We start from the raw sequence: 13,833 nt of genomic DNA, 5'->3' as shown, positions 1-13,833 counted from the left end.
GCCTAACTATGACCTATAACGACCAAAGTCTCAAATGTGCATACATAGATTAGAATGAGTTTTATAAAGTTAATACTATGCATATTAATCATGTAATAAGAATAAAATGAGTCATTATGTTCGTTAGTTCAAAGTTGGGAGCGAAAAATATCATTTTAGCCTAATTATGACCTATAATGGCCAAACAAGTCTCAAATGTGCATAAATAGATTGGATTGAGTCTTGGAAAGTTAAAGCTAATCATATAAATCATGTAGTAAGTTTGAAATGAGTTCTTAGGTTCATTAGTTCAAAGTTGGGAGCGAAAATGTCATTTTAGCCTAAATATGACCTATATAGCCAAACAAGTCTCAAATGTACATAAATAGATTGGATTGAGTCTTGGAAAGTTACAACTAATCATATGCCTATTTCCACCCAAATCCAAGAACAACCTATGCCTATTTCCAAAAAAGAAAAAGGGAGGGAAAGAAAAAGAAAGATAATACAAGAGCATGTTAAAGACCAAAAAATAAAAACAAGTAGAAACTTAGCCGATTTTCATATTAGCTTTATGACTTATTTTTTCCCCACATGGAATCCTTCTTCAGCTAATTCCATTAATTAATTAAATGAGAAAACAAATTAAATAATTAACCAACACCAAAGTACATGCAAGAAACAAAATTAGATGTCTTACTTTTTTCCTCAACCGGCTTTTCCTTGCTGCCTCACGGTTCTGAGCAAGCCTTCGTAGAGTCTATAATAATAAATCTTTAAAGATGTTACAAAAATGAAGCTACAAGATGTCAAATAGCATGAAAAGAGAAGAGTGAACAACTTCTAACCTTATGATCAGTCTCCTTCGATCTGTCACTCGAATGATAATGACATTGCTTCTGCCCTATCCCCACTAGCTTGAACTCGGGGGTCTACATTTTGCTAAAGCAGAACAATAATACTACTTTAAGTTTCAAACCACTGATAGGGTTTCCTTCCACTTCGAGGAAGAACAAACAGATACAAACCATCTTGCCAAAGAATGACAGCACCTCCTACAAGGCATCTTATTTAAATACTCTGCCATTACCTATATATAGCTATAATAAGACAAGCAAGTACAAAACAACAAATACAGACCTACAAAGTATTGAGTAACTATAATGTTGTGGTGGTGGGGAGTATAACAACAGGGGCCAGCTTTAGATTACAAGGAACTCACCATCATCTTCTCTGACGTTGGATTGAGGAAAGAAACTCTGGCGGAAGAAGAACCATCCAACTGAACAATTTGACCATTATACCAACGCCCATCGGTGTGGCGGAATCTACATTTTGATCCAATAAAATAACTTGGGTCTCCCAATATTTTTGCCTCAACATTAGTAGAATCTAATGGTTCTACCTCTAAGTCTTCGCACGGAAGTTGGGAACCACCCAACTTTGCTGGATTTATAAGCTCGACCGCAGCGTCTTTATGGGAATATATAGAGTCCTGCACAGCTGAATCAACTTCACGTAACAGCCGGGCACGTTTTAGGTGAAAAAGTCCTTCCTCTGCATCTTTAATGGAAGAAACAAGCTCGTCTTGGACCTGCATCAACATACAGCAATGTGTTGATTCAAGAAACCAGCCAAATGAGCATGCATATACAATTTCACTTCTGCTATCCCTTTTTGTATAAACAAGAAAAAAAGTTGGAGAGGAAGCTGATATGCTGAATAAAGCAAGAAACTGGACACTCGCATCTTTATCAGTATTTATCACTCTATGAGAACAACTGCTATCACGAAGAACATTACAGAAAAACACAGATATCCTACCAAGAACATTACAAAAAGGTAACAAGTACGGAGTAAAATACATTGATCACCGACATATCAAAATGTTCCTTAAGGCCTGAGATTAGACCTGAACTCCTGGTGGTTTATTTCCTGAAAACAAAGGCTAGAAGAATAAAATAACACATGGCACCTGCCTCCTTTCACCCTATTATTCACCACATAACCGTGCTAGAAGGGTGATTGTTGTTTTCTTAATCTCTCATAAATTATTCTCCAAATATCCATTCCCAAGCTCAAACCTCTCAAAAACCTGAGCCTTTGGAACCTAAAAACGTCAAATCAATTGTAGAACAAGTACAAAAAACCCACAAGAAATCAACCAACCAACACCGTAAAATTACACAATGACATTCCTTAGGTTTTCTGCTAAAAAATCACTTCATAAGCTTGAAGCTTGACACCAATTAATCTACAGAGTAACAGAATGCAATTGAAAACACAACGAAAGCTAATGTGAGCTAATTGGTATTCACAAAACCCATTTGTCTCCAGATTAATGTTGCATAATGAGCATAGTTTATGACAAAACAAACAAAATTCTAGGTTAATCCCAAAAAAAAAACAAGAAAAAGGGTCATCTAACATCTATTGCAAACAAATGTTCAAGGGTAATCCCCAAATAACCAATATAGTCATATTTACAGACCATAAATTATTAGCAAGATGGATTTTAGCTTAATTAGAGCGTCAAACATGCGATTCAACACGATGAATTGAAGCAAATTTATAAAAATAGAAGCAGAAATCGATCATATTAGGAATACCCTAAATTAAACCTAATAATAAAACATAATGGTAATTAAATTGAAGGATAGAGAAAAGGATTACACTAAGAAGCTCAGAGCTTTTTCCCTTAAACGAAAATCAAAACGAAAATCAAAACGAAAATCAAAAACGAAAATCAAAACGAAAATCAAAACGAAAATCAAAAACGAAAATCAAAAACAATAATCAAAACGAAAATAAAAAACTAAAATTGAACCCTAATCTGAAAACGAAAATAAAAAACGAAAATAAAAATTGAACACACCATAGCAAAACCACCGGAACCACGACGCCGAGCAACCACCGGAACCACGACGCGACAGGGAGATGCTGAACCCCCGGCCGACCAAGAATATAACCTTTCAGTGACAGGCCGCGCGAGAATTGAACGGGATGGGGGAGATGAGGCGAGAACACCACACACCGGCGAAGACAGCGACGCAGGGCTGAGCAACGCTTGGGTTCGACGGCGACGTAGGGCTGAGTTCGACGGCTGAGTTCGACAGTTTGTTTGGATATTTGTTTAAGGGAAAAAGCTTGGAGCAGAGAAAGAACAACGTACGTTTGAGCCCGCTCGTTTGAGCGCGGTTTGTTGCATAGGAAAGTAAAAAATTTTGAAACGCGGACTTGTTGCAGCGGGCAATAACATGTACGCTGCAATAAAGTCGGGTTGTTGCTGCGGGCTTTTATTTTGTACGCTGCAAAAAACACATTTGCTGCGAACAACTAAAATGTACGCTGCGATAACCCTTTAAAGGGTTTGAGCCGCGTTGACCGACTGGTTGTTGAAGCGTATTTATACATGTACGCTGCAACAAGGGGGCTGCAACAGGGGTTTTTTCTACTAGTGTCTCTGGTTGATGTTCCTCAACAATATTATAAGACACCCTACTTTGAGGTGTATTTCATGATTGGGCACTCCTGGAAATGGTAGGATGTTTGAGAAATTCAGTAGGGTAGATAAATGTACATTTCTCCCACCTATAGTTGCTCTTGGAGGTTATTTTCTCTCCTGGAATCATTTGGAGTATGTATCCATTGATGTTGTCAACTGTTTCATGTTTTGGAGCAAGGATGGCCTGTTGTTGGAGGTACTTTGGGTCCATGTGTCTGTGCAAAATTTATGAGCACACCTCTTCCACCAATGCAACAATAGGATCGTCTCCATTTCTAAGTAAGTCCACGGGTATTTCTATCCATGTCGGTTCAACCTCGCCTTCTTTTGTTGTTGCTGGAATATGCACATTTCCCATATCTAGTACCCATTTGATGAATTCTGATAGCTCTATATGAACTTGGTCTAGGTTTGACCGTCTTATCCGCATATTTGTCCTTAGTGTGTGGATAATGTTCTCTGGCCATATGATTTTGGATTTCTCATAGATGCATCTACAATTTCTACTCATCCTCCTTTTGGAACAACAGGTAATGTTTACCGAAAATCCCCTCCTAAGACTACTATCTTGCCTCCAAAAACTTTGTCCTTTGACGATTGGTCATAAAGTTGCATTACATCTCGAAAAGTGCAGTCAAGTTCTTCAAAGCCACGCCTATTACCATGGGAGCCTCATCCCATATTATGAGCTTTGTTCGTCGGATTAGTTATGCGAGGTCAGAGCCCTGCTCAATGTTACAAAAATGAATTTTCACTTAACATCAGTGGGATCTTGAACTTGGAATGGGCAGTTCACCCAGAAGGAAGTAGTAAAGTTGTTATTCCTGATGATACCACTGCAAGTACTATTTGTTCTTCAGAACGAAGCTTGGATATTAAAGCTCTCCAAAGATACGTCTTCCCTGTGCCACCGCCACCACAGACAAAGAATAGTTGACCTCTACTCTAGTACACTGCGTGAAGGATGTTATCATAAACATGTCTTGTTCATCATTAAGGCCCTGTTCTAAATCGCGGGTATCGTTAGCCAATGATTGTGTGTCGTAGTTATGCTCTTCCATTAACATCCTATTTCCTACTTCTTAAAGTAGGGGTGCATCTGGTAATGGGATTCTGTGGTAGTCTTTGAGGCTTCTATTGTCTCTATTTAGTAGTTGTTCAATCTCATAGAGGGTGTAGCTCTGAATATGTTCTTCAGTGAGACTTAGTTCTGCAATTTCCAGTCTTTGACGTTGTCGGTAAACAATGTCACCCGATAAGTCTTTCCAATGCTTCTCACAACTCTTTTGGGTCCGAAACTTCACATTATAAGAGCATTGTAACAAAGAATTCTCGCATCTGTGGTCCGTTAGACCATGTGGCTGCTTCAACTAAACCCTTGTGCCATTCATTGTCCCCATCAAGAAGTCTAAGGGAATGACATGTTGCCTTGTATGTAGGATGTATGATTCCATTTACCGTCTAGATGTCTGTGAAGCATGTGGCACCTTTGACAATATTCAGAAGCAATCTTAATTAAGTAGTACTTCTCCCCAGAGGCAGGGTGTGCAAAGTATATCTTTCCAATGATGTTCCCGAAATCTCTTGGTTTCCATCTTTTCTCGTCGCTTAACCATTCCCATTGTGTTGGGAAGTTTGCATATGTGAGTTCTCGCGCTTTTGGATACAGCCTGTTAGCCGTCATCCACTATGTCAATTTTGTTTTCTTTGACCCAACTCTTTCTAAGACATCGTCCAAGTGCTCATGGTCTTAAAAAATTACCTCTTGATGACCCTCCAAATGAAAGGTTAGCCTTTGTGCATGGGGATTTTTGTATTGGATGATGAATGAGAGAGTTCTCCAACATGCTTCAAAGGCTGACATATCTAGATTTTAGATAATTTTGAATCTCATCTATAACTTGCTCCTGGTCGTTTTGTGCTTCGTTGCCATCATTTCCTCCCCGAGCCTATTCTATTCTTGCATGTGTCATGTCAGGGTCTTTGTTCATATACTTGAAGAAGTATTTCGGTGACCTATCTTTGTTACACCATTCCACATTCATGTGGGCCTGAAATTTGACCACCAGATCAATATTGTAGGGTATTACAAACCAGTTATCCAGAACTTTACCATTCTTTGTTGTCGTGTGCCCATTATTACGTCTTCTATAGAGTGCATACCCCTCATCATTCACCGTTGTTGTTTCCTGGAAGTTTCTTGGGTAGTGTTTTGAGCATTTTCCATCTTCCATGCATGGGGAGCGTTCGTTCATTGACCCACACGGCCAATGCATCATTGATTGAACAACAATTTCATATCCAATTAAGTCTACGACCCTGTTTGGTTAGGAGCTGTTAGTTGTTAGCTGATAGATGGTTTGACTAGCTGTTAGCGGTTAACTGTTTGCATTAGCTAATTTGACTAGCTGGTTGCATTAGTTGTTTGTGTAAAAGTGTTTGATAAATTAGCTGATAGTTGTTTAATATGTAAAATGACCATTAAGGACATTGACATAATTTGTTTCATATTAATATTAGACAAATAGTTTATTATGTTATTTTTTTAATAAACATTGAATAAATAAAATAATTTTTTTTTTGTTTAAAAAAAAAATTTAATTTAATTTTTTTAATAATATATATTTTTCAAATACAGAAATATTACTAATGATACTTCAACCATGATTGCAATATATTTCAAGCATGATTGCAATATATTTCAATTACTTCAAAGTACTAATATAAAATTTATTACAACAAAAAACGGATCTAGCAAATAGGGTGAAATGAAAAAGAAAGTGTGTGAGTAATGTTTTTAGGAGAAAAGTAATGTAGGGTACCAAGGTTGATAGTGGTTGTACTTATAGGCAATAGTAGGATAAAATAGTCATTTTCATCCACTTTCTCAAACCTCTAACTGCAAAAATCTCCTATATTGAGCTTTTTCAAAATTAGCTTTTTCACCCCAAAACTCTCTTCCAAACCTCTTCTAACCAAACACTTCCAATTAGCTTTTTCTAAAGGTCAAACCTCTAATTCACCCCAAAAAGCTATTTTTCTCTCAAACCTCTCCTAACCAAACACCCCTACATCTTTGTCTGGTAACTCTGCACAAATAATTCTGTATATGTCGTCTGGAGTTAGTGGCTTGTCATCTGGACGTAAAAGTAGAAGAATATGAGCGTGTAGCAGGCCCCGTTTATGAAATTCAACGGTATATATTACTGCAAACAAAAAGTGGATGTGTCTGTGAATAGTGCATGTAGTTATTTATTTTGTTTGGAGAAAATAATATATTCCTGCTATTGTTCTCCCAAAATATTCTTCTGTTGTTTGATCACGTATCAACTCATCATATCAAGATTAATTTTGAAGACGCGAACCACAACATCTGGCCTATCTTCTGGTCATTGACCATGTATGTTTGCTAAGAGTTCTGTAATTTTAGGCCATTTTGGGTTACAGGTGAATGTTATAAACAAATCAGGTGGTCCTTCCCATCGATAAATGGCCATCGCCTCTTGGTAATTCTGCACATGTATCTAGGTCCACCGATGAATGAGGAGGGTAAGACGACTCGTCGTCCTATTGAAGTTGGTGTTATGTCACCTAGAAAAACAACGTATGTCAACCCACACAACACTTATTTTCTGATTGTCTTTTGGTTTAGGCAGATAAAATCTAGCCTAACTTCTTGCAAGCACGTGAACGCGTCAACAATCAATTGTTGGCGTAGCCGACCATGAAGAATCAGAGTGAGGGTCTCCTTTAATCTTTCCATTAATCTGAACGCATAATATTCTCTCATGGTCACAGTGGTTTTTTTCCGAGTTGTGGACTCCGTATCACTGTGTGGGATGTCTATTCTATATCTTTCTTCCCCATATGGAAACATCAAGGGATATTATAGGGCCATTAAACTTGGATGGTTTTCAGATATCATTCGAAGGCCATAACCCTTCTCTTCTATAATCACATTTTGTTGGCCTCCTTCTTTTTCACCGTTGCCTACAATCAAGGCTTCAAGTTCATTAGTGGACGACAAATTGTGTTAGATCGGGTACCAATTAGACGAACCCAAACAGGTTGCATTTTAATATCGGAGAAGCGCTCCCTGGACATTCTGAAGGCTTTTGCAAGTTCATTGTGTTGATTTAACATTTTTGCAAGGGCGTCTACTATTTCGGGATCAAGATCACTTTCTGCATTGTTTGTCAGTGAGTTAATTTTGTTCTCAACTTCATTATGGGTGTCATAAACATAAAGTCTGGTGGATCTTGGTTGTGCCCCATCTGGTGGTAGAAAAAATCCAATCTTATGGTAATTCTGACCATAAATTATGAAGACATATAGCCCTCCCTCTGTTGATTTTCTTATCCTCTTGTCCACCAATTGAGGTGAATGCAAATATGGAGTTGTAAGATCTAATGATTTCCTTGAACTTTCTTGACTAGGATCCAGTATTAGGGTAAAGTAACAACTTCAAGTACTCGGGTGGTTCTGTAAGCAGAGGAAGTTTGACCTTTCCCTTTTGACAAAAGATGTTGTACTTGGGGCCATCACGTTTCTTTTAACTTTTTCCTCGATCCAAACTCTTGCACCACAATGTGAACGTAGGTGTTTAGGCCCACCAAAGGTCCATGGTCTTGTGTAATTTCCTGTTAAGATAAAATAAGGAGTTAATTAGTGTAGTTCAAAGTAGTTTAATCCAAATTTAACTTTTGTATGTAAATATGAAAGTGGTATACTCACTATATATGATGCACTGCATGTGATGCATACCCTTCCAGTGTATTCCTTGAGATGTTTTTGGCCACTGTGTTGGAATAAGGGTTTAATATTCATAGGCTACATAATGTATCTCTGTTAACAAACTTGTTGTAGTACAATTAAGTTACCTCAGGTCAAGTTGGGTTGAGGAGAAAACATGATGTAGACTCTCTATTCTCACTCCTTCTACGTCGTCTTGAAGGTGTACTAGACCCAATTTCACTATTGATTGGTGCACTTGTTTCTCCTATTGTATTAATTATAACTTAAGGTTATTGTCAATAATTAGGGGTACATTTCGTAATATAATGCATACATGGACTAACCAACCTCTTGATGTAGGTGAGCGGTGTGCTCTTTCTACTCTTTCTACTGCATTCATCATTGACGCCACTAGGTGTTGTGCCAAATCACTGGCAGATGCCTTGGTCGAGAATATGTGACCCTAATATAGGTTGGGTTATTGTTTCTGGCTTTATTTCTCCTTTGTCTGAGAATGAAGCATCACAATAGCCTTTTATGTCTAGCTTCATCTCCATTATCTGAACCTACTCTTTCTACTACATTCATCATTGACGCCACTGGGTGTTGTGGCCAAATCACTGGCAGATGCCTTGGTTGAGAATCTGTGACCCTGACATGGGTTGGGTTATTGTTTCTGGCCCTATTTCTCCTTTGTATGAGAATGAAGCGTCGCAATAACCTTCTATGTCTAGCTTCATCTCCATTATCCATACCTGTTTTCCTTATTTACAGTAAGGTAAGGTGGTTGGATTTACACCGTATTTTCTTTGAAATTAAAGATTATAAAATTAAAACCTTTGTCAAAATTCTTACATAAATACGATACATTTTATTCGTTCAAAATTTCACCAGAAAACAAAACATTAGCGACTTATTGTAGACTTCTAATGCAAGACATACCCCCAAGTTCTTGGCCCAACGTAGCTCTTCTATTAGGGCCCTATTTTCCTCACAAACATCCATATCATTGTGCTTTAAAGTATCAAAGCTCATTTCTTATTTAACTCTTTTAATGTCTGCAACATGTCTTTTTTTCCTTTCATGGAGGATGGCATCTAAGTTGAAGTCAGCTATGTCAACATGGTAGCATTCCTTTAATTTGTGTATGGTTATTTGTGCAGGATGCTCCGTTGCTGTTGCCAAATCCTTCGAACGTTGGCTTTTGGTTTTTATTGTCGGACCATCTTGTGTTGTTCTCATTTTTATGATTGTTACATATTGTTGTCGTCGTTGCTTATGGTATCGTTTGTACAGTGGTAGTGGAAAACCATACTACTTGATGATATAAGATAGTAGCTTAGTGAAGCTTATAGTGAAAAGTTTAGTAGTCTTATTCATAGTAATTCTGCCAAATTGGAGAGACAAATAAATTCAAAAGTTTAAGAGAGCAAGGACATATCATATTGAAGTGTAAACAACACATTCTTACTCCAGTTTCATACTTTGGGGTTTATTAGGAGAATGAGATGCATGGTCAGTCATATTCTATTAATTATAGTTGCTGTAAAATGACATTTGACTATATAAAATTTTAAAGTCAAGGAACTACCTTAGTTTTCAAGAGAAAGCAGTCCAAATGAGAGTACAACTTCAAAAGGTTCTGTGTGTGTGTGTATATATATATATATATATATATATATATATATATATATATATATATATATATATATATATATATATATATATATATATATATATATATATATATATATATATATATATATATATATATATATATATATATATATATATATATATATATATATATATATATATATATATATATATATATAGATAGAATCAGGATCCGGTGGGAACCAACCCTTAAGATGAGAACTGAGAACCAATCTCAGCCCTCTATCAATTTAATCCTACGATCCACATCTCACCCGAACAAATCAAAAAATAAGGGTAATCTGGTAATATTGCATTGTTGAATAACCTCCCCTTCCTTCCAGATTTTCTTTCTCTCTCTTCCTTTAGTTTTCTCTTTCCTCGTCCAAAATCCTCCGCGATTTTCAGTCTTCTCTTTTCTCCTTCCTCTTCTTTCTTCTTCCATTTTCGCACTCAGATTCGTCTCTTTCTCTTCATTGTGGCACTCGAAGTCTTTCCTCTTCCATTTTCCTCCTGTGCTGCTCAAACCTCACCTAGTACTTGCAGCGATTTACAATTGAGGTAGGTGTTTTGATTGTTGATTTTTTTAGGGTTTCAATTGAGGTTTTTGTGTTTTATTTGTTCGAATTAGGGTATTATTTTCCTAGATATTCAATTTAATTTGAACAAAATTTGATTGAACAATTTCTTCAATTGGTTCTAGCATGTTAGTTAGGGTTTTTTTATAAGTTTGTTGATTGTGCTATTTTTTTGAATTACAGTAGTTGCAGCTCAAACAAAGGCTATGGCTGGTAAAGGAAAATGATTTGTGCTTAATTATTTATCTATTTGATGTTGATCTTTACTAATTTGAGCTTAAATCATAACTTCGTTTTGGTATGATTTGCTGAATATTTGCAGAACTAATTTTGAGAGAAGTAGCACAATTGTTTATTAAATGAATTACACTAGTGTACTACGTAATTTTATGTTGTTTTAATTTAATTATTGGTTGAGTTAAATTGAATTATTAGGTGATCTAATCCTTGAGCACCTACCAAATAACCCATGAAATCAACTGATTGTAAGTCTTAGTTTTTACTATTAGTGCAACTATTGATTTGTACAAGCATGTGAATCAGGTTGGCATGCTCAAGGTGTTGAGTTGTTGAACATTCTGCCAGGGGATTGAACGCCTCTATGCAGAATGGATCATATAGCTCTTGTTCTGCTGGCAGTCTCTAATTGAAGCTTTCAACTTTGTTTGTGCGCAACCCCTGCTTTCCTGTTGTTCCGCAGTTGAAGCTGCTTGTTGTTGTTGTTGCTTGTCATATTTAGTGTTTGTTTCCCAGTGAATTCATCTTAATTCAAAGTGTAATGGGATTAAAGGGGAAATTCATCTTAAGTTCTTGACTTGACTGATTCTGATGATACTATTATTGGTGTTGCTGCTTCTTCTTCTATTATAAGGAACAACAATCTGTTTATATTGATAAGGAAGTTATGGAAATGGGTTAATGATGTTTGGTTTACTTTCTATATTGTTTTGCTTACTTTTAATTTGAAAATATTTACTTCTAGAAGTTAAAATATTATTTCATTCTAGTATTCCTACTCCGAGAGAACACTCGCCTACTAGCTCAATAGGTAAAGCATTTGTGTGAATGCACAAAGGATGTGGGTTCGAATCCCACGTAGGCTCGTCTTTACGTTCTGTATTACTTTACTTACTTTTAATTGGAAAACCTTTACTTATGGTTTTGATTCGTTTACTTTCACTAAATTTGTGTCTACTTTTACAAATATGAGGAAAATAATGCCCAAAAAGCTAACTACAAAAAGAAATGACAGTTTAGTTTGTGTCTACTAGCTCTTTATGTTTAATATTGCGCAAATGCATACAATATGTGTGTTCGAATTCCGTATAGGTTCGTCTTTGTATGAGTTGGCTAATTAGTTTTCTACTTTTATTATTTACTTTTTGTATTGTTTTATTTACTTTAAATTTATAAACCTTTACTTTTTAGTTATTATGATTTACTTTTGAGTTACTTCGATTTACTTTTGATTTAGTTTACTTTTGAACTGATTTCTTCGTGCCTCTCTTCTTGCACATAAATTCTATATGCCTGTCAAATGTTTAGTGGGACTCGTCGTCAAGATGTTTTCTCTTAATAAAACTGAGAGGTGCAGGATTACTCAGTTTCATAAGACATTGAAGCAGCCTTCGGTCTTGTTGCATTTTGAAGATGTTTTGAGTGAGGTTATAAGTTCACCGAATACAGGTGCATGTTTCAAGCCTGTGCAGCAGAAGGAAGAAAGAACTAATGCAAAAGAAGCCTAGAAAGTTTCTGAAATTTCTAAAGAAGGTCGAAAAGGTAGTGATGTAGATGATGTGAATATTTCCCATGAAGAAGAAGAAGATAAACTTTCTGATGACAATACAAACCCTTCTCCACCAGGGGAAACATCAGAGGTTCCTAGAAATGGAGATATGCCGTGTTTGGATAGTCAGGAGAAGGAGGCCATGAAAACAAAAGGGTCAAAGCTCTCAGGTTCGGCTCCACCTTATAAACCAACCACATTTGGAGCTACCAACTTTTATGAGTTCCCTCCTATTTCTGCTAGGGTTGCATGTGGTCCACGGTCACCTTTGTATTACAGAACAAACCATTACGTCCCAGCTAAGCAAGTTGGTGCGACAGTCATGAACCCTGATGTACTTGAATTCATACCATAGCAGCTGATGCATATTCAGCCTCTGATGAGCTAAATGATGGTAAAGAAGTGTTAAAAGATGATAGATAAAAGAAGAGCACTTCTGAGGCTGAAAAGGCAAAGTTAGCAAGAGAAATACTGCCTAGCTTCATTATAAAGTCGGTGTAGAAGAGTTCATCAGAACGGTCAAACGAGTCTTCTATGACAGTGAAGAAGTCAGGAAACTAGCAGAACGTTTATTTTCTTTACTTTTGTATTTTATTATTTCCTTTTGGAAAAAGCTTTATAATTATTTTCTTTTATAGTTTAATGTATACAAACGGTACATGGATTTTAGAAATGTTTTTATTTATTTTATTTATTTATTATGGTTTACTTTTGATTTATTATGATTTACTTTTGAGTTTCTTTCATTTAATTTTTGAGTTTTTTTTTTTTAGTTTACTTTAGAAACAACCTATGTAGGAATCGAACCTACATCCCCTATGCATCTGCATAGTGCTCTACCATTTGATCTAATAGGTTTAAGAAACACTTAGTAAAGTTAACATGGTTCTATATGAGAAGTCGTTACCTTTTTCGCATCTCCAGATAGAGTTTGTGGAGACAAAACAGCTGAAATCAACCATGCGACAAGATATTGATGAGTGCCCATTCAAGATGCCTGAAGCTACTATAGCCCTACAAAGCCAGAAAGACAACCTTCAAGAACCACAATCATCACTAAACAAGTGTGTCAGAACCAGCTGAAACTAACTTCTAAAACGCAGCAACAGAATGCAAAAAACAACGGCATCTAAGCCTGCATAACTCTCAAATCTCAATTAACTGTGAAGCAGGAGCTCGAGCAAGCCCCTGTGACAGCAGGCTATAGAAGCATTAACAAACACAATAAGCTATGGCTAGCAGCAATGACCCCCCTACATGACTAACAACCAGCAACGACAACAGAATAATCACAGCACCCTAAATACACTAAACATATTGCGAAATTAACACCTGAACCTGTAGTCAGACCCAGCAAAACAACAGCTAAAATGCAGCAGTAATGCATACAACAACATCATTTGAGCCTGCATCACTCTCAATTAACTAAGCTAGCAGGAGCTCGAGCAAGCCTCTGTAACAACAGTCTACAGAACAAGCGATAAAATCGAAAAGACATGATCGACTAGCAGCAAGTATCGCACCTAAACTACAGCCAGAGATCAAACTAGTTGAAATCATCATCCTTCTACTTGTCATTAATTTGTTTCGGAATT

At 36.6% G+C, this 13,833-nt stretch overlaps 1 protein-coding gene and 2 long non-coding RNA genes across 3 annotated transcripts; 1 reads left to right on the top strand and 2 right to left on the bottom strand.

Moving 5' to 3' along the window:
- Positions 1–663: 663 nt before the first annotated feature.
- Positions 664–3,914, bottom strand: LOC130471396 (uncharacterized). The gene is made up of 5 exons (XM_056841481.1): positions 3,723–3,914; positions 2,064–2,089; positions 1,202–1,799; positions 828–921; positions 664–739 (listed from the first exon to the last, which is right to left on the bottom strand). Exons 1-4 carry the CDS (start codon positions 3,912–3,914, stop codon positions 853–855), a joined length of 885 nt encoding a protein of 294 aa, XP_056697459.1. The 3' UTR covers positions 664–739; positions 828–852.
- A 4,177-nt stretch (positions 3,915–8,091) lies between these two features.
- On the bottom strand, positions 8,092–13,198 carry LOC130472423 (uncharacterized). Its single transcript, XR_008932645.1, has 3 exons — positions 13,146–13,198; positions 8,219–8,282; positions 8,092–8,124 (listed from the first exon to the last, which is right to left on the bottom strand). It is a non-coding gene; the product is annotated as an uncharacterized lncRNA (long non-coding RNA).
- On the top strand, positions 10,418–11,198 carry LOC130472424 (uncharacterized). The gene is made up of 3 exons (XR_008932646.1): positions 10,418–10,435; positions 10,639–10,665; positions 10,996–11,198. It is a non-coding gene; the product is annotated as an uncharacterized lncRNA (long non-coding RNA).
- Positions 13,199–13,833: the final 635 nt, after the last annotated feature.

Source organism: Spinacia oleracea, chromosome 4 (assembly GCF_020520425.1).
Source record: "Spinacia oleracea cultivar Varoflay chromosome 4, BTI_SOV_V1, whole genome shotgun sequence".
Classification (NCBI taxonomy): domain Eukaryota; kingdom Viridiplantae; phylum Streptophyta; class Magnoliopsida; order Caryophyllales; family Amaranthaceae; genus Spinacia; species Spinacia oleracea.
This window is presented reverse-complemented; position numbering and strand designations above follow the sequence as displayed.

Coding starts and splice junctions, on each gene's coding strand:
- LOC130471396 (XM_056841481.1), bottom strand. CDS start 3,914: ATGCGGATAAGACGGTCAAACCTAGACCAAGTTCATATAGAGCTATCA. Junction 2,090..3,722: donor TTGTTGCATTGGTGGAAGAG/GTGTGCTCATAA, acceptor TGACGTTTTTAG/GTTCCAAAGGCTCAGGTTTT. Junction 1,800..2,063: donor AAGGCTCAGGTTTTTGAGAG/GTTTGAGCTTGG, acceptor TGTTCTTGGTAG/GATATCTGTGTTTTTCTGTA.